Source organism: Dipodomys ordii, unplaced genomic scaffold (assembly GCF_000151885.1).
Source record: "Dipodomys ordii isolate 6190 unplaced genomic scaffold, Dord_2.0 Scaffold67, whole genome shotgun sequence".
In the NCBI taxonomy this organism is placed as follows: domain Eukaryota; kingdom Metazoa; phylum Chordata; class Mammalia; order Rodentia; family Heteromyidae; genus Dipodomys; species Dipodomys ordii.
The window spans coordinates 176683-196912 of NW_012267283.1; the positions used below are offsets into that span (position 1 = coordinate 176683).

Sequence of the window (20230 nt, forward strand, 5' to 3'; positions counted from 1 at the left end):
TGGAGGAAACACATCCTCCCATTGCCACCCTGCCCTGAGAGGCCCCGGCTGTATGGAAAGGGAGCTTTGCAATCACAATGCAGGGTTTTCTCAGAACTCAACACAAAAGTCTAAGTCAACCTGGAGGCATGGCTCAATGGTGATGCCCATGCCTAGAAAGCACAGGCCCCAAGTTCAAACCCCAGTAATCACTTTAAAAAAAAGGTGTAAGTCAATACAGCTCTTATTTATATTAACATTTATTATAACTAATAAAAATCATATAGGGAGAGTGTACATGTATATATACATACATATATATTGTAGACAACAGGTAGTTTCAAAAAATGTACTATGGTATGGCTAAGCTGAGATAATTGATATATGCAAATATATGCAGTACCTCATACTTATTTTCTATGATGAGACCAATTAAAATCTATTGTCTCATGAATAACATATATATGTGGTACATATATACAATGGAATTTTACTCAACTATTAGAATATATTATGTCATTTGCAGGGTAATGAATGGATCTAGAAAAAATATGCGTTAAGTAAAGTTAAGCTCAAAGAAACAGATGATGCATGTTTTCTCTCATATGTGGAAGCTATATTTAAAATACAACATATATGAAGGACATATAAGGATCTATACATATACACACAAACAAACTGACTAAAGGGTGGTATATACTTAGGGGAGGGAGACAATGGTGAAACTTCTCTGAGCAACTCATGTTTTAACAAAATGAATACTAGGAAGCAGAATGTTTAGGGGGAAGGGCAATAAGAAGGGTGTGGGACACACAAATGATAGGGCGAAGGGTAAGAAAATATAGCTATATTCAATGTACACTAAGTAAAAATTGAACTAGATATATTGAGGGTAGGAATGGGAGAGGGAGGAATGGGGGAGAATGATGAAAAGAGTGGCACCGATCAAGAGGCAATGTACTTATAAACTTACAGAATTGTAACCTCTTTGTACAACTACTTAATAGTAAATTTTTTTGAAATCTGCTTTCTCAACCATCTCAAGAATGTAATACATGTACAGAATATAGTACCTATATAGAATATAATACCTGTAATCACTAGAAATATTCTTGACTCTTTAGTTCACTGAATGGATCTCTAGTGGATTGATTTATTTATTGATCTATCAGCCATTTCCACTAACCCTGCCTTATTAATGGATTTATTCATGTGGTCAAAAAACAAAATCAAAATAAACAATAATTTTGAAAATTCTTGCTACATAGCTCAGCTGATGCAGAGAAACTTACATCGTCCCACATTACAGTCAGTTGTTTTTCAATTGTTGTATGATCTGCTGTTTCCTTGACCTTAATTTTGTGAAAATACGTCACCCAAAAAGCAAACTGTTGCGCAAAAAGCAAAGTAAATGTATCCATTTAAGTGATAAAGTAAAAAGTTTGAGATTTGTTGAAAGGCAGAATGTCTTTAGAAGTTGGGAGGCGTTGTGGCAAAATGAATCAAGCACCCACAGTACAGTAGTGAGCATGGGTAGTTCTTTCTCAGGGGTGATATCCTTGACCTACTAACCCACAGATACCAAAGGTCATCCATATAATTGCAGTTTAAGTATTTGTCCTCTACTCTGGGTCAGGAACAGAAAGGAATAAGTGCCTAACTGATGGTTCCATCTGAAGAGGTGCTGACCAGTGTGAGGCTGTGTATGCTGTAACAGTAATGCATGCCCACGATAGGATTCTAGAACCATGCCTCAAGCCTGCTAGCATGAGTACTAAATGGGCTGAAGTAGTCCCAGCCCCAGATGGAACTAAAGTGAAGAAGCTGGGAGCTCAGGTTGTAGGGGTAGGAAATTCTAGCTCTTAAACCTGTACCAGTAGGGCAAGTAGGTCTTTAAATCTTTACCTCACCTAGTCTCAGCTCTGCTACTAAGATCCCACTATGAGAATCAAAAGCTGTCAGTTGACATTGCAGGAAAAAAAAATCGGTTTGATCAAAGGGGTTTATTTCTTCTTCTTCTGGGAGAACATATAAGGATCTATACAGAAATCAAGGTTGCTATGAAAGTGTCCCACAGGAGCCTTTCAGCACAGTGTGAGGCAGGGTAAGAGGTAGACACCTTGTTGACATGCAACAATCAGTAAGAATCTCATAACCAAAGCTCTTCAGACAGTGCCTCAAAACATAGCTGGGCCAAAGGCTTTCTGTTCCTTGCTCTACTCTACCAAGCTCTGTTGAGGTCGCCAAGGCCCTTGGGAGAGGGCCAGGGAGAGGAGATACACCAAGTCCATAGTTGCTTTAGCAACTCTCCTTCCTGACCCCCAAAGGCAGCAGGGACCACAGGATGCGGCCATGCTTTCCTCAGACTGCTGCCCTCTCCTTCCCTACGCATCCAGAATGCTGCCCCCTGGAGCAGGCTGGCCAGGGGATCTGTGCTACTATCTGGCGTAACCGGACAGCACACACAGCTCCACACAACCCTTCAGAGGCAAGTGGGAGGGCATTATGCCTGTCTTCTAGACAAAGAAACATGGTGCAGTAGCAGAACACCTGTTGGAGGCCACATTGCTGGCTGTTAGCACTACAGTAGTGCTATCAGTCTCTTCTTCTTGCATCCTAGCTTAGGGTTCAGCCTGACTACAACCCAACCATGCTAAAGGATGAGAAGCACCTTTTAAATCAAGGCCCTGTCTAACACTACCAACAGCCTCTGCACATTGTTGGCCATGGTCCAGAGAGCAGCACCCTCCCCCAAGCCCCAACACCACATGCACAGTCAAACCTGCCTATGGCTGAGCCTGCAATGGGGTGAGACAAGCAATGCCAGTTAGAGTCTGCAGAGCGGCCCCTCCACCACACACAGACAAGCACAGAATACTTACCTGAACCTCTCCCAGAACTTTTTAGGGATCTCTGATTCTGGCAGACAAGACATACAAAAGAAATGAAAGCAAAACTGTTCACCCCATACTCGGAGATGGACTCACACTCAGAAAGGACTTTTTTCTTTGTAGGACTGAGGTCTGAACTCAGGGCCTCATACTTGCTAATAAATACCACAGAGCCATACATACTAACAGCCCTGTTCTCCACTGGAAAACAGCCACAGAGTCTCAGCTCCCTATGAGGAGCCACTATCTGCTTTTAGGTTTCCCATCATCACTGGGATCACAGGCATGTGTCACCATGTCCAGCTTCCTTCATGGAGACAAAGCTTCACAACTTTTCTGCTGGGGCTAGCTTGAACCTGCGACCTTCCAATCTCAGCCTTCTACATAGCTTGAGATTGTAAGTGTATGCCAGTGTACCTAGCTATCAGTTGAGAAGGAGAATCTCAAAATAAATTTGGAATACATTTCTTTAATAAATACTATTTTTTAGTGTAGAGCTTTTCAGAATGATTTCAAATAGTTCTAAGTAATCCATAGTACCACTATCTTTCTTTTCAGATGAAAAGAGGAAATGGCTCAGTTTAACAAATGCCTTGCAAGGAAGAGTAAACAGATGGAAAGAGATTTAAAAATATTTAAGGAACCTAAAACCAATGTATGGACTTTATTTGGATCTTAATTTTTTTGGGGGGGCGATATAAAAAGTTTCTAGTGGAGGGGCTGGGAAGGTGGCTCAGTGGTAGAGCGCTTGCCTTGCATGCATGAGGCCCTGGGTTCGATTCCTCAGAACTACATAAGCAAAAAGAAAAAACCCGGAAGTGGCGCTGTGGCTCAAGTGGTAGAGCGCTAGCCTTGAGATGAAGAGGTGAGGGACAGCACCCAGGCCCAGAGTTCAGGCCCCACGACCAGACCCAAAAAAAAAAAAAAAAAGTTTCTAGTGGACTAGAGCTGTAGCAAGTGGTAGGGCAATAATCACGAACAAGAAAGCTAAGGGATAGTGCTAAGCTTTGAGTTCAAGCTTTAATACTAGCACAAACACTAAACAAAACAAAATAAAAAACAGAAAAATGCTAGGACAGTTTAAGTAGTAAGTAGGTATATGAACCACAGTGAGACATCCATTTTTTATTTTATAGATGTGCCGCTAATATAGTTCTTTCGCCTTGTTAAAGGAACACTTGTATTTTAGAGACATATACTGAATATTTTTATAGGAAGAGATATCATGTCCACGATTTGCTTTAAAATAGTCTAGGAAATGAGGACTGGAAGTAGCTGGGAACAGAGTGGGCAACGCTGACGCTGGCTGGGGTATACAAGAGGCACATGTAGGCTATCATGTGGAACACGTGGCTAGACTTTTCACTTCTGGACATGTTTGAACTTTTCTACAAAAAAAACATTAAACAATAGAAACATAATACCTGTCATTCACAACTGTTTACAGCAAAGTAGTAATAGCCATTCTGAGGCACAGAACTGTATCATTCATGACATAGTTATGGCAATCAGCCTTTATCCTACAATGAAACCTGCCTGGAAGAATTGGATCACAGATATAGTCTGTGGCTTGGCTCTCAACATCACCATTGGATTTTCCCTGGGAAAACACCAGAATGCTCAGTAGTTACAGGAAAGCTCAAGGGTCCTTTCTCACAGCTCCTGCCTGTCCCATGTGCTCACACACTGTGAGAGGGAAAAGGCAGTCTAGCAGCTTCTAAGAAGCCTCTTTAAGTACACAGATTTTGAGTTTGCAGTTCCTGTGTAAGAGATGCGCCAAGTATGGGTGTGAGGGGAAGGCTGGGAGACCACATGAAAGTAGCAGGCAAACAACCTGGTGCTATCACAATGTCTGAGGAAAGGATTGCGCTCAGGCTGCCCCAACTGCCCCCCTCACCCATTTTTTTGTCAGTCATTGGGCTTGAACTCTGGGCCTGAGTCTGTCCCTCAGCTCTTCAGCTCAAGGCGGGCACTCTACCACTTGAGCCACAGTACCACTTCCAGTTTTCTAGTCGTTTATTGGAGATAAGTCTCACAGACTTTCCTGCCCGGGCTGGCTTTGAACCATGAGCCTCAGATCTCAGCATACTTAGTAGCTAGAATTACAGGTGTGAGCCACTGGCGCTCAGCCAGGCTGCTCCTTTTACACATTTATTTCATTGAAAATGAGACCACCTATGAGTTACATGTTCCCAGGCAATTTGGTAATACTAAAGCCACATTTCTCCCTAAATTTGGGAGATGAAGACAAATGGAAAAGGCAAAGACCAGCATAATCTCAACTCTCAAACATAATTAGTGATAACACATTCTTAATATACTTTCTGAATGACCTTTCTGATGCTCTACATTTGTTTTTGCATTCTCACTCCTGTTATTCAGATGTTGGACCTTATAATGTGCTACCCTAATTTCTCTCCTAATTTACCATCTGTCTTGCTTCATTTTATATGTGATTTCCTTAAATCTTTCTTCTAATTCTTCTTGACATTTTCATTGCTATAATTTTAATTTCCAAGAGCTCTTTGTTCTCTGAATTTAAAAATAAAAATCTTACTTTATGACTGTGATACCTTGTTATCCTGAAGGTATTAATGATTTTATGGAAATTTTATTCCCCTTCAATAGTTCATTCAATATATAGTTATTTTCCTTTACTACTGATATTCATATCAGAATCTTCCTTTAAATATCTTGTGACCCATTGCTCTTGGCATATTAGAAGCACTTGTTGCTAATTCTCTGAGAGGACTCTGTGAGGTCTTTTCATCGAGCCTCCCCTCCTTATCCCTCATCCACTAAAATTTGTATTTCCAGCCTTTTCTCCTGTTCAAGGTTTTCTGGAAAAGGCCCTTACAGTCCTTGCATGGAAGACATAAAGCTGAGCTGAGAGCCAACCAGAGACTTACACTGAAGGCCCTCAGCTGAACCTGGAGTTCTTTGCTCCTATACCCACTGATGTACCCCTGCCAATAAGCATGCCTATGGTCTGTCGCATGAAGAAATGACAGTGGTCCCAGAGGAAGGAGGGGAGAGAATCAGAAGCTTTGGTTCTGAAAAACTCTTGACCTACAACTCTCCAGCTCCAAGTTTCCTCTGTCCCAGAGGGGCTTCATGCCATAATTGGTGAACTATATGAAGGGTAGTCTCAATTATTTTCTCCAATTCATTTTTTTTTTTTTTTGCCAGTCCTGGGGCCTGAACTCAGGGCCTGGGCACTGTCCCTGAGCTTCTTTTGCTCAGGGCTAGCACTCTACCACATCACCACTTCTGACTTTTTCTGTTTATGTGGTACTGAGGGATTGAACCCAGGGCTTCATGCATGATAAGCAAGCATTCTACCACTAAGCCACATTCCCAGCCCTCAGGGTTTGTTTTCTTTTAATGTAAGTCAACTTTTCACCTCTCATTTTGCTAACTCCTGAAGTTGTTTTATTACTGATCTTTGTCTCTGTGGCAATAGACACAGACAAGGACAGACAGACAAGACAGACAGACAGTCTCTCTCTCTCTCTCTCTCTCTCTCTCTCACACACACACACACACACACACACACACACACACACGTTGAAGTTTACAGAGAGAGAATTTAAACATGTATTCAGTCTGCCATTACTGGGGATCTCAGAGTTTCAACATGTAGATTTTTCTTATTGTTTTAGATCTTAAGAGATCAGGATATACATTTCACATCCTGCTTCTTCATATGTTCATTTAAAGTTGCAAGTAATAATTTCTTGCTCTGAAACAGGGTCTTACTGTGTAGTGCAGGTTAGCCTCAAACTCACAATCCTCCTGCCTCAATTTCTCTAATTCTGAGATTACAGGGTTGCTACACCAAGCCCAACTTCATAATGCAAGAAATCAGCCCCTCAATCTACAATCACTTTTGTTCAAAAAATAGTCTGATTTTTCTCTTCACAACTCATTCTTCAAGAAAAATCTTCATTTCTGCTTTTGAAAAGCACTGAAAAAAGACAAACTAAAGAATAACATGTTAACTGTGGCAGCAATTTGACTCACTTTCTCCACCTTGTGGCTCTCAGAGGAAACAATGGGACAGCCTGAAGAAACTAGCTGACAATTAAATTGGCATTTGAAAAGAACTACCCTGGAATGTTGTTGAAGGTATCTCTAACTTAAAGACAAATTGTCTTTAGCCCAGTATTTCAGCACCTACATCTCACACCTTAGTCATAATCCCTATCATTAAATCCAACAGTAGTCAATACTTGCTGTACCCTTAAGAGTATTTCTCTTGGCTCACTGAGCCAATTGTCTTTTTTTTCCCCTCCTACCACACCAATCACTTTCCAGGCTTCTTTGCTATTTGTTCATTTATCTTCATTCTTCTTTAATTAGGATTTAGGACATAATCTCACCCTCATCCACCCAAGGCACTCTCCTTTAGTCTTATAGATCATCCACTCACTCCCCCCACTCTTCCTTTTTCTCCTTCCTTTCTCCTCCTTTCCAAGGCCCTCTTTCCCCTTCTCCATCTTCTTATCCCCCTTAAACTCAGGGCTGGGCAGTGTCCCTGAGTTTTGTTTTGTTTTTGTTTTTTTTTTGCCACTTGAGCCTTAGCTGGACTTCAAGCTTTTTGTTAGATAATTAGAGATAAGAGTGTCATGAATTGTCTGCCAGGGCTGGCTTTAAACCACTATTCTCAGATCTCAGCTTCCTGAATAGCTAGGATTATTGGCAAGAGCCACTAGCGTTGTTTTTTTGTTTGTTTTTGGTTTTTTTCACTTTTTGACAGTACTATGGTTTGAATTTAGGGCCTGGCACTTGGTTGCTGACTTGGCTGCCACTACTACTTGATCCACACCTTCAGCTTGATTATTTTGCAGATGGAGTATTAGAAAATTTTCCGCCCATACTAACCTCAAACCACATTCCTCCAGATCTTAGCCTCCTGAATCACAAACCATATAGATTACCACAGTGGTAAGACTATCTGGCCTTTCACCCAAAACATGCCCCCATCCATCCTCTTCTCTTCTCTATCACCTCCCTTTGCTCCCCTCGACAGCCTCCTGAACAGTCTCACTCCCACACATTCATTCTCTTACCATCTAGTCTGTGCATAGTGCACAGGGAGTAGACCTCGCATCCTACTCCTTCCCTGTACTACAACGCCAAACAGCTGCCCATCTACTTCTTAGAACAAAATTAAGTCTCTTGTCAGCCATGGCCTTTACAATGCTACTATGTGACCTAGTCCCTATTCTACCTATCTCTGACTTTACCTACCTACATGTGCCCTTACTCGGAGGCCTCCATTCACGCTGGCTTAGAAGCTCGAATCAACCTGAGAACCTTCGCACTTAGCCACTCCCTCTGCCTAAATACTCCATACTCAGATCCTCACACAGCTAACTCCCCCAAGCCATTCAAGTCTCAACCAAAGCCACTTTCTTCACATGGCTCTCCCTTACAACGTGCACACTGATTCAGCCCCCTCTCACTCCAGCCATCCCCAACACCTCAGGGACAAGCAGGTTAACTGACTTACAGATAAAGCTTACCTCCTGAAAAATAACAAGATGTACAACACACGATGGTTACATATTTGCACCTTATATGGATAAGGTAGTGTGGGAACTAAGACTTCTGTACTAGCCTCCTTAACCAAGGTTTCTCTGCCTCCTGGCCTTCACATAACAACTCTAGTACTCAAAGAAGTACCACCAGAAATTGAGTGAGGAAGGTTCTCTAAGATGGCCACTCCTGACCCATCTCTGGCCTAATTACAATGCCACACAGTGTACAGGATATGAAATCCCATATGGAGGCTTATGTGCAGATAAGATGTCCACAGGGGGTGCAACTTGGGCATCCCTCCCTTTCAAGAGCTGTCTTTCCACACTTCCTCACAATCCATGCCTTCAACCATCTCTTGTGGTACAAGCTGTTCTCAATGTTAACTGCCTAAAAAAATCTCACTGCTCCATTAGTTCCATGTCGTCTGACAATGACCCCACTTTCTTTGTGCTCTCTCAACCCCCAATAAGAACTGAATGTACCTGGCCCCAAACATCCTTTAAGAGATCAAATTTGAGTCCAGCCTTGAGAAGCCAGAGATCACCTCATTTTTCTCTTGGCAGGTGGTCAGCATACAGCTGGTAGGTAAGGGGTCACTGCAACCGGGGACAAAGGAAAGATTTATCTACAGGCTTCTGCTTCTTCACCTATAAGATGAAAGATGATCACAAGGTGATTCCCAAAGTCCCTTTCAAACTCAGGGAGGACCACAACCACAGCTCCATTAGAAGAATGTTTCAAGGATCCCAGTATTTTCCCCGTCTAGTGACCTTCGATTAACACAAGTTCAGAGAACACTGACTACACATGACTTTTGTTGACTCAAAGCCAAGATAAAAGGGATAGGATACAAGATGTCAGCTTGGAAGAACTCCCCAGCAAATCAAAGCTAGCAGCCTCTTGGTTCTGAAACCCACCAAGCAGTTGAGGAACCTGTCCCAGCCAGCCCCCTGGCAAGCCCTTTCTTCTCACTTTAGTTTTCATAATGAACACCAAAGTCTGTCTTGCTTACATCTAAAAATTGATCAGTTATTTTGAAGATGGAATTGTGTGACTGTCTTAAGTATAGTTAAAAATTCTTTGTTGGTATGATGCCATATATCTATAATCCCAGCACACGGGAGGCTGAAATAAGAAAACCTTGAGGGTCAATAGCAAGACCTTGTCTAAAAAAAACATCTTCAGGAACAGCAATATCCAAATATAAACCCACCACTCATCACTGTCCCACAGTCTAGTCTTGGCTGCACAGACCCTAACAACCTATACACACACCTCGTTTTGCCATCAGGTTACTCCTGTCCAGCCTAGAATACTCTGCAGGGATAGCTTTCTTCCTGGTGCCAAGGGAGAGGCAATTGGCCTCTTCTTATTAATGAGGTGCAGCTTAGTGCATTATGAGGCGAGCTCAAGTTTCAGAGACTAACCATCAACACTCCCTCTTTACAATGTCCTGCCCTGGACAATCCTCTCCCAGCCTGATTAACCAGACTGCAGTTTCTTCTGGCCCCATAAACAAGAAACACAGTTCACGTGCCTCATGCATGGGGTGAAGAACGAGAACAAACAAATGTTTGTTTGACATATAACTTCAGTTACTAACACAGGTTACGAGACTATCAATGTAATAACGTTTTGGTGAAGATGCCAGATAAATCCTTGCTAAATAACAGTTTAAAACTCTGCTTCAAGCACAAGTATATATTAAGTATTAACACACTTGTCACCTTGTAGAAACAAAGAAATTTGTACTATAACATCCAAATAATGTGCAGGTGGGTTGGCTTTCTGGTCTGTGTAAGGCTAGGAGCAATCTGATAAAGCATTTTATCTTTTTAAAAGAAATTTAAATCCAGGAACACCCTGAGGATTGTAAAACTTATTTTTTGTTCACAAAAACACACACTATTAACTTCATAAATAAAGTAAAATATTGTGGTTCATTTTAAATCAGGTTGTCTTTCTATGTTTGTGTCAGCTACAGAATTAAAAATGCAATGTACAGCTCTCAATTGTTTAAAAAGGCTGTGTGATGGAAGAAAAGGAACAGCAAATATGCGACTGAAGTTCTGGTTTCCAGCCTCAGTTCTAGTAACTCCTAGCCAAGCTGCCTGAGGCTTGGGGTCTCACATTTGCACTGTGCTCTCCCATGGCTGTTTTCATTTCCAGACAGAGAAATGCCCCCATTTTCCTGGCACTGAGGATCAAGCTCACTGTCTTGGAAAGTGTTCCATTAGCAGCTTCCTAGGGTAGACAGGAAACCACAATTCGCTCTACAGAATTGAACAATCCATGTTCCACAGTCCACATCTGAACATGGATCAGCACATTCACACCTGGTGAAATAAAGCATGGATGATGGGTAGTGGGAGTATATCCCATCATTCTCTCTGCTTTGGGGTATGCTTGAAGTTTCCCATAGGACAGTTTTTGTGTTTTTCACAACTAGTTGACTTGTTTTTCAAATTCTCCTTCTCTAGCCATACAATACTTTCATAGTTCTTTGATATGTCTGGTTTTCCATCCAATGATGATTGACAGCTCAGTCAACCAGGCCATTTCTAATGCAATGCCCTAGATCTGCCCCAAACTTGATAATCCAGAGGTCTCACCTGGAAGTAGACAGGCTGCTTGGAGGTGGCAGCCCCACAACGAGCCATGTATCTTTTTCTCTGCATGGATCTACCATCCTGGGAGTCCTCTGAGGTCACAGGAAGGAATATTTATCTTCGCAGTTCTTCTGTCTTGTCTCATTCATGCTGCTAGATCGAAGCCACTCTGCTTCTTATTCCTTGTACATTACGCCCTTCTCCCTTGGCTTTCATAATCATAACAGTTTTGTTTTAAATTTCTCATTGCTTTGAGTTAGCTCTCTTTTTATTCCTTTTGCTGGGCAATGGGTATGTCCTTTAAAAATATCTTGAACTCTAGTAGATTTTCTTAAATTATTTCTTCTGTAATTTCTTGGAGTTCTCAGCTTCATGCTAAACCTCTGGGCTTAATCTGTAGGCTTTTTACCTTCCACACTTTTGATACTTCTGCACTTTCATTTTACTTTCCAATTACTTTGTCTTATTTTCCTCAGCCTTACTTTCCAGCTTCATCATTCAACTGCCTTCAGCAATCATGTTTAACCTCTAGGAGCTCTAACTATTCTTTCCCCAGGCATCCTGCCCTTGTTTTGTGGATAATTTATCTCCTTGAATTCTGAGGACACTAACAAAAATTTTTCCCAAGCTACTTTTCTATTTTCATTTAATTCACATACTTTGATTACCATGTGTTCTTTTCATATGCCAATGATACTGGTTCACTTGTCTGACTCTGCCCTAGGAGGAAGCAAACCTGTATTCACGATGAGCAACGATCCATTATTTTGTTGCTTTTTTTTGGGGGGGGGGCAGTACTCAAGTTTGAATTAATAGCTCTGTACTTGCTGAGCAGGCACTCTACCACTTGAGCCATACTCTCAGCCTTGCTTTTTGCTGGTTATTTTTGATAGGACCTCACTTCCAGTCCAGGAATGTGCCACCTTGATCTGCCTAGTTTAGGCTTCTCATAATTGCTGGGGTCACAGACTCATGCCACAGTATCCAGCTTCCACCTATGCAGATTAAGCTAGAAGGACTTTTCTTCCCAGACTCACCTGGAATCACGGCCTCCCAAGTAGCTGGGATGACTGGTGTGAGTCACCGATGCCTAGCTCATTGATTTTTTTTTTTTTTTTGGTCAGACCTGGGCCTTGAACTCAAGGCCTGGGCATTGTCCTTGAGCTGCTTTTGCTCAAGGCTAGCACTCTACCACTTAGAGCCACAGTGCCACTTCTGGCTTTTTCTATTTATGTGGTATTGAGGAATTGAACCCATGGCTTCACGCATGCTAGCCAAGCACTCTACCACTAAGCCACATTCCCAGCCCTACCTCATTGATGTTTTTTATAATGACTACTACAACGGAAGTACCCACTTGCACAAGAAGCTACCCAGCTTACCTTCATGGAGTCGGAGTATAAAATATATTCCCTGAGCACAGGCAGAAAGTCTTCTGTCATGTCATCTGTCAGCTCTTCCAAGGCTGTAGAGCAGTTCCCAATGCAAGCTGACACTCCCTCCAGGGGCTGGGTCAGCTCACCTTCTAAGGCACTCCACGTGGAGTACACAGGCCCATATTCTCTGAGCTCTACCAGGTACTCTACAGAGGGAGGGAAGCCAGTTACCACTGGGAGCACTCAGTGGAGTCACTCAACAAAGATCAAACTGGTACATTAAGATGCGGAGCTGTGACCACTCCCTCTTCTGAGCATTCTCTCCTCCTAATACAAAACCATTCCTAACATAATTCTTCAAAGACATCTAAAAGCCGATGTAACATCTTGGTCTCTGGATAATAGAGGCCACAATGCCATATCGAGAAAATGGGAAGAGATCTATCTTCAGAAATAACCACTTGCCTACCCACACTGTGAAAGTTTTGTTTGTTCATTCATTTATTTATTTATATTTTGGAGTTAGTAACTGGGTTTGAGTTCAGGATCTGGAGCTTGCTTGGCTAGCTCACATGGCTGGAGTTCTATCATTTGAGCCTTATCTCTAGCCAAGTTTATTTGCTGGTTATTTTTGAGATGGAGTGTCTGTCCAAAAAACCTGAACAATTATGGTTACAGACAAGCGCCACCAGAGTTTAGCTGTAAAGCAGCAGGATTTTTTTTGTTTTTGTTTTTGTTTGTGTGTGTGTAAGATGGGGTCTAGGTATTGTCCCTGAGCTTTTCTGATCAAGGCTAGTGCTCTACCACTCTGAGTTACAGCTCCACTTCTGGTTTTCTGGTGGTTAATTAGAGATGAGTCTCATGATCTTTCTTGACTGGGCTGGCTTCAAACTGCAATCCTCACATCTCAGCTTCCTGAGTAGCTAAGATTATAGGTGTGAGCCACCAGCACTCAGCTGGAGAAGCATTTTAATAGGCAATGGAGCCAGACTTTAAAAAAAATAAGTTTAGGAACAATTTTTAAAGAAGAAACAAAATCAGACTCCATGGGAGAACAATGAATGTAGGAAACATTTTGCTGAAGAGATTGTGGTTTTCTGTAAACATACTCAAGTACCTCTCAGTGTGAAGGCTCACTGGCTACAACTCTGGCATATGCAGACTCTCTTTTTGAGCCATCCTCCTGCCCAAAAGGTTCCTAAGTTCATTTTTACAGCTTTCATTCATCTGGGTGAAGGGCAGTTGCATCCATACCTCCACTTCTAAAGCTATAATTAAGAAAAACAGGAGGAAAGACTTGGAGGCTCAGAAGCAAGTGCTTGCCATGAGAAAAGCAAACATAAGGATGAGATGCCTTACTTTCTACTCATAACCAGCGCCTCCTCTCCCTGTATCTATTTAGCTGGTAAACAATGGCCTGGTTCTATCACTGCAGCGCTTGCATAGTTTCATTTTACTCAGCACATATGAACGCCATTGCGGCCACCGTGGGCCCCTGCACATAATTAGTGTCTTTGACAGAGTGCTCACCTATTTCTTCTTTGATGATCCGCTGGGCTATTCGATCAATGGTTCCCAGTTTGAGTGCGAAGGTGTCTAAGTATTCGCCTATAGCTGCGAACTCCAGAGGCCGACTCCTCAGCTTGTAGCCTCCTGCGACGTGTTTCACTGACTCACCCACCCGTGTCAGCAATGCCATGCCCTGCTTCTTATAGACATTCAGGTCCTATGGACAACATAAACAAACTCAAAGTGCTCTACACCCCATAGCCAGGACTGAGTGAGCCAAATGGTCAAGGCAGCCTCTTGTTGGAAATAGGAGGACTGGGACAACAAGGAGCTGACTTAGTCAACCTGTCACTTACAGTCTAGTGTCCCCTAACTGACATCATAACCCCCAGACTGGCACATCCCAGGACCCTGTCCAGATTTTTGTCACCATTGCTGGACTCCAATCTCTCCAGTCAAGACCACACACCTGAACCCCCGTCCTTCAAACACACTGTCTCAAACATTATTTTTAAACTTGTAACCCCATGTTGTCTATAGGAACAAAATTAAAGAGCTGGTATTCATTCTGTTCACTTGCATCTAACTAAAGCCACATGACAGGAAGAGGAAACTATAGTAGAAGCATGGCTAGAAAACACAGGCCAGAACAGATTCTATCTGCACTTAACAAGAGTTTGGCCCTTGCTTTTCTTAAGGATGAATGCAAAACTAGGAAATATGTGCATATGCAAATGTACAGAACATACTGACCTGCCTGGTATGATAAGCACCTTCCTATCACTAACCTGTAAGAGGATTCTGTAGTGCCTTTGTTTGTCCTATGAACTGGTACATTCAAAATGGTTTTTTAGAAGCTACAGATTCTGTTTGTCCACCCTCCATATACATAGGGTGTTCAATCTTAGTTCCCTAGAAGGGAACATAGAACAGGGCTACATTCCTCAGATTTAATGAAGAACAAAAATTCTATTGGGTAATGTGGCTGCCCAACAACCCCTCCTTGTCAGACACACTTCCTCTTCCATGTAGCCTTCATTTCTACTCCATCCTATGCCAGCCAGCCCCAGCCAAGGCCTCTGCCCTATTCATTATCCACTTTCCTGCCTGCATCGTCCACTTCTGTCCTTCAGTGTGTAACACAAGAGCCATGTGTAAAACAATAGCAATTCCCACTAATCTATCTCCATCCTGTGCCCCATTAAACTCTGGTTGTCTGGGAGACTGTCCTGAAGATTCCATCTAACCTCCCACACTCTAGACAAGAAACAATCTGCCCATTTCAGGCTTTTCATCATAAAAGGGAGAACAAGTACATGCTACTATGCATGCCTAGCTTCTTCCAGCCTCCTAAGTAGCTAGGCTTGCAGGTATGAGCCACCAATGCCTGGCTATTGGCTGATTCTTCAGTACACTTCCAGTTTCATGTCACAAGGAAAGAGAATGCCTTTACAATTGCTGCAGAACAGGTAACTCATCTAGGAACAAGTAATGCAACCAATGATAAAGGAAACCATGGGGGAGCTTGGGGAGGGGGCAAGCAACTACTATTTAACCAGGGTACAGAATGAAAATGCTGTAGAAACAGTACAATAATGTGAATATACTTATCTTATCACTGGAAAGTGGTTAAGCTGGGTAATTTTACATCATGTGTATTTTGCTATAATGGGGAGGTGAGGGAGAGAGAGGGGCAAGGCCAGCCTCAGATCACAGTTCTTCTACTAAAGGCTTCCTTCATTAGCCAGTATCACAGATACATGCTACCATACCAGTTTGTTGGCTGAGAAGGGGCTCCTTAACTTTTTCCTGGGCTTGCCTCAAGCCATGTTTCCCCATGATGCTCCAGGTCTCTACCTCATAAGTAGCTATTATAGGCATGAGCCATTACATGCAGCCAAACAACTTTTTGGAAAAGAAAGGAACAAAGAAAAGAAAAGTAGTACTATGCAGTAAATTTAGTCCAACAAGTAGTACCAAACTAGGGTTGGAATTGGTTTTGTTTAAAGATATCTCTTCTATATTCACTTAAGTAACCCTAGATTGGCTGACAATACTGAGGGACACTATACATTTTTTAAAAAATTTCACTTAGTTTGAACCACAAATCACTTTCTCAGTCAGTATCACAGATATGTGTCTGTCTGTGTGTGTCTGTGTGTCTGTCTCACACACAATTTCCCACTTAATCTTCAAATAGATTCCTAGGAGCCAGTTATGCCTTTCTCTTCCCTGCAATAAAGAGTCAGCTTGAGGTCTTCTTGACAACAGACAGCAGACAACAACCTGAGGGAGAAAGTTAGCTGTACGTCTGGAAAATAAGATGGACCCAAGTTGAAAGAACTATTCCTGAAGACCTGATCACCAGGAAATACTGTTAAAAAAAAAACAAAAACAAAAACCAGCATCCAACCTGTGGTGAAAGGCTTGGGAGGAGGGCAATCAATTTGGTGTGTTGTCAATGAGGCTTAACGTTAACAGAGACTAAAATAACAAAACTAGAGGACTTTGCCAGGTGGTTTCCACTGAATGCAGAATGAGCCCTTCTCTAATGCCTTTAATACTGGTTGATATTATCTGTAAATGTTTCTCCATTTTGCAACTTTGACAAAAAAAAAAAGGACTGTATCTGGCCCTCAATCCCTTGTCAATTTAGAACATTTTACGTTTTGCCTGAATATACAAATATGGTATCCAAAGACCCATATGGGGCTGGGGGAAACTCACATAAGGGTCTGAGCAGTGACCCCATTTTTGTAGGCAGTGTAAGTGGGGCACTGCAGGTTTTCTAGCCAGTCCTGCCAAGAAGGAACTGCAGATAAAAGTTAGTAAACAACCTGACTCTGGTAACAGTACAGGACCAAAGTATTTAGCTGGCCAATGACTGGAAAGGATGCAACTGACAGAACAACTAAGGGTAAACACCAGTCAGGCAGTGTGATGCAGAGTTCAAGTATAGCATCGGGAGTCACAAAGACCCAGCTCCAGGACTTAGTGACATTATGTGAACAAGTACAACCTCTCTCAATTTCAGTTTCCTTGTCTGTAAAATGAGGTTGCAAGTCATTTCTTACAGGGCTCTTACCAAGAACAGCTTCTTCAAATACCCCCAAAATACTATTTTCCTTCCTGTTGGTAGGACCAGCCTAAGATGTGTTTAAGAAAACACTTGCCTCTGCTTTGGGCAAATGGAGATATTTAACTTCCACTGCTATAGCAAGGGAGATCTGGTTTCCTCCTGAATTCTAACACAAAAGCCAGGCCATCATAGTGTATACCAAGAAAACAAAGCTCAGAGGACCACTTATGCAGGTGGCTTGACAGAGATCAAACAGCTTTGAAGAAAGACCTCTATGAGTTATTATTTTAGAGTTATCTATACATATTTTAAAGTTATCTATACATATTTCCTTCTTTCTTCCTTTCCTTTCTTCTTTCTCTTCCTTCTCCTCCCCTCTTCTCCCCTTTTCCTTCCTATTTCCTCCTCTTTGCTCTCCTCCCCTTCTCTTCCCTCTCCTCTCTTCTCCTTCTGCAGTAGTAGAGATTGAGCTCAGGGCCTCACAATTGCTAAGTTACTGCTTGAGCCACAACCCCAACCCAAGAATGATAGCTTGGGGAAGAATGTACGCTATTCTGTTCTTACCTTGGCAGTGAGGAAAACATTAAAGTGTTCATTGAAAGACAGCACAGGATGATCTGTAATTCGTTTTAAGAATTTATCCAAAGCTTTTCTTCTGGTTTCCACAAACTCCTCTGAAAAACGATCTACAACACCTTTCACCACAAACTTCTCAGGAAGTGGCTATGAAAACAGGAAGGAAAAGAGCAGCGTATTAAGATGGTGCAGGGAAATCCGCCAGCCAGCAAATACCTCCTGTTACCCACCTGTCCAAAGCAAAATTTCCAACTAGCCAGAAATTTATGCAGTAGTTAATGTATAGAAGTCAACATTCAATGTAGTTATCTTTACATTGCTTGCTATAATGGAAAACACAGTGCAAGATAGGGAGTCTAAGAAAAGAAGGCAGACAACTTCAGCCACACAGAAAATCATTAAAATATCTTAAAATTCTACTCCTGGTTGAAAGGGTTAAACACCTTGGTGAGTAAAGAAAAGGGGAAGTGGTTAAACTCAAGTATCTAAAAATATGTTTGCCAAGTCAATAATTTTTAGATTTGCATTCAAAATTTAATTTCCTTCATTTTTTAACCCAATTTTTTTTCTAGTTCAGTTCTTTCAGCCAACACTGTTAGGCAATTTAAAACTTCTTTTCACCAAGACAGAAATCTTGGAACCTGCTTTTTTTTCTTTCTCTTTTTTAGTGTTAGACATGGGCTTGAACTGAGGGCCTGAATTGGCCCTGAGCTCTTTTTGCTCAGGACAAGCACTCTACCACTTGAGCCACAGCTCTACTTTTGGCTTTTTGGTGACTAGCTAGAGCTAAGAATCTCATGGACTTTAAGTGACTGTGAAATCATTTGTTGAAGATCTCAACATGGCTCCAAGAACACACTAGATGTCCAATGCATGCTAGGTATATTTATTAGTGTAAGACTGAAAAAATGAAACGGGATATGGACTATGGACAGAAATTCCATACGCCTCTTTAGGCTAAAATGTTTCTAAAAATCATCTGAGATATACTTTTGCACCTACCAAGCTGATTAATTTTTAAACTGAAAACTATGTGTTAGGATTCGTTTTTAAACTGAAAACTATGTGTTAACAAATAACGTAGAAAGTCTGGATCCTCCAACATTGCTGGTAAGAACACAAAATGGTTCAGCCACTGTGGAAAACAGTTGGGCAGTTCCTCCAGAAATTAAACAGGATTGCCGTATGATGAAGCAGTTCCATTACATGGTGGACAGCCAAAATAACTGAAAACAAGCATTGACCAAGACTTAGGGTGGTAAATGTTGACAGCAGCATTATTCCCGATAGCTGGGCTAGGAAAAGGGAAGTGGCTGCTTTCCACATATGGGCTAGCTTCTGGGGTGATTATCAGGTAACTTGAATGGACGGTGGAGGCTGGGAGAAATGGGAGAAAATGATGAAAGGGGTAATATTAATCATAACGCACTGAACTCATGAACTGACATGTTGAACTGAAGCCCCTTTGTACAACTACTTAAAGATAATAAAAACTAAATGAAATAAAATAAAATGTTCTGGATTAAATAGTGGCGACAGTCATGTAACATGAATTGTTGTTATAAAAGCCATTCAACTATACACCTTAAAATGGCTATAACAGTGACTTTTACATTATATAAATTTTATGTCAATGTATTTTTTTTTTGGTTGGTTGTGGACCTTGAACTCTGGGCCTGGGCACTGTCTCTCAGCGATTCCACTCAAGGCTAGTGCTCTACCACTTTAGCCACAGCGCCATTTCTAGTTTTCTGGTGGTTAACTGGAAATAAGAGTCTCATGAACTTTCCTGCCCCGCTGGCTTTGAACTGCGATCCTCAGATCTCAGCCTCCTGAGTAGCTAGGATTACAGATGTGAGCCATCGGGCACCCAGCTGTTTTTTGGTTGTTTTTTTTTTTTAAGCAAAAGTGAGAGAAAAATATCACAAAGATGAGAAGATGCTCCACTGCTGGCTCTGAAGATGGAAAAGGCCGCAAGCTGAGGGATGTAGAAAGCACAAGGAGATGTGTTCTCCCCTACTGACTTCGGAACAGAAGCAGTCCTGGCCCACATGCTGACAGTAACACAATGAGACCAATTTCCAACTTTTGATGTATGGAGTTTTAAGAGAATACAGTTCTGTTGAAATCACTTGGGATGGGAGTTCATTTTATCAAACTTCTCTACTTTAGCTTATTTGTTATTTCTCTAATAAAGAAACTTTTTTCAAACAGAGTATGTAGATGTGTGATATAATCAGAAAAAAATCTCATTTGCAAATCATTAATCAATTAAAAATTTTCAAGGTTTAGCTACTTGAAGATCAAGAAGACCTCAGTTCAAGGTCAGCCCAGGCAAAAAGTTAATGAGGCGACAAAAAACTTGGCACAATGGCACAAATCTGTTGTGTTAGCTGCACAGGAAGCATAAGCAAAAGGATCATAGTCAGCCCCATCAAAAAACTGCAGATTCAGGGCTGGGAATGTGGCTTAGTGGTAGAGTGCTTGCCTTGCATGCATGAAGCCCTGGGTTCAATTCCTCAGCACCACATAAACAGAAAAGGCTGGAAGTGATGCTGTGGCTAAAGTAGTAGAGTGCTAGCCTTGAGCAAAAGAAGCTCAGGACAGTGCCCAGGCTCTGAGTTCAATCCAGGACTGGCAAAAACAAACAAACAACAACACTCCAGA

General features: G+C 41.8%; 1 protein-coding gene across 1 annotated transcript in view; it reads right to left on the reverse strand.

The window, feature by feature from the left end:
• Snx30 (sorting nexin family member 30) overlaps positions 1-20230 on the reverse strand; it is a 133749-nt gene that overhangs the window by 21550 nt on the left and 91969 nt on the right. The window contains exons 5-7 of the mRNA XM_013023219.1: positions 17552-17710; positions 13930-14125; positions 12406-12605 (exon numbers count right to left, since the gene is read on the reverse strand). Coding sequence (XP_012878673.1) covers positions 12406-12605; positions 13930-14125; positions 17552-17710 — 555 coding nt within the window. The remainder of the gene's footprint in view (positions 1-12405; positions 12606-13929; positions 14126-17551; positions 17711-20230) is intronic.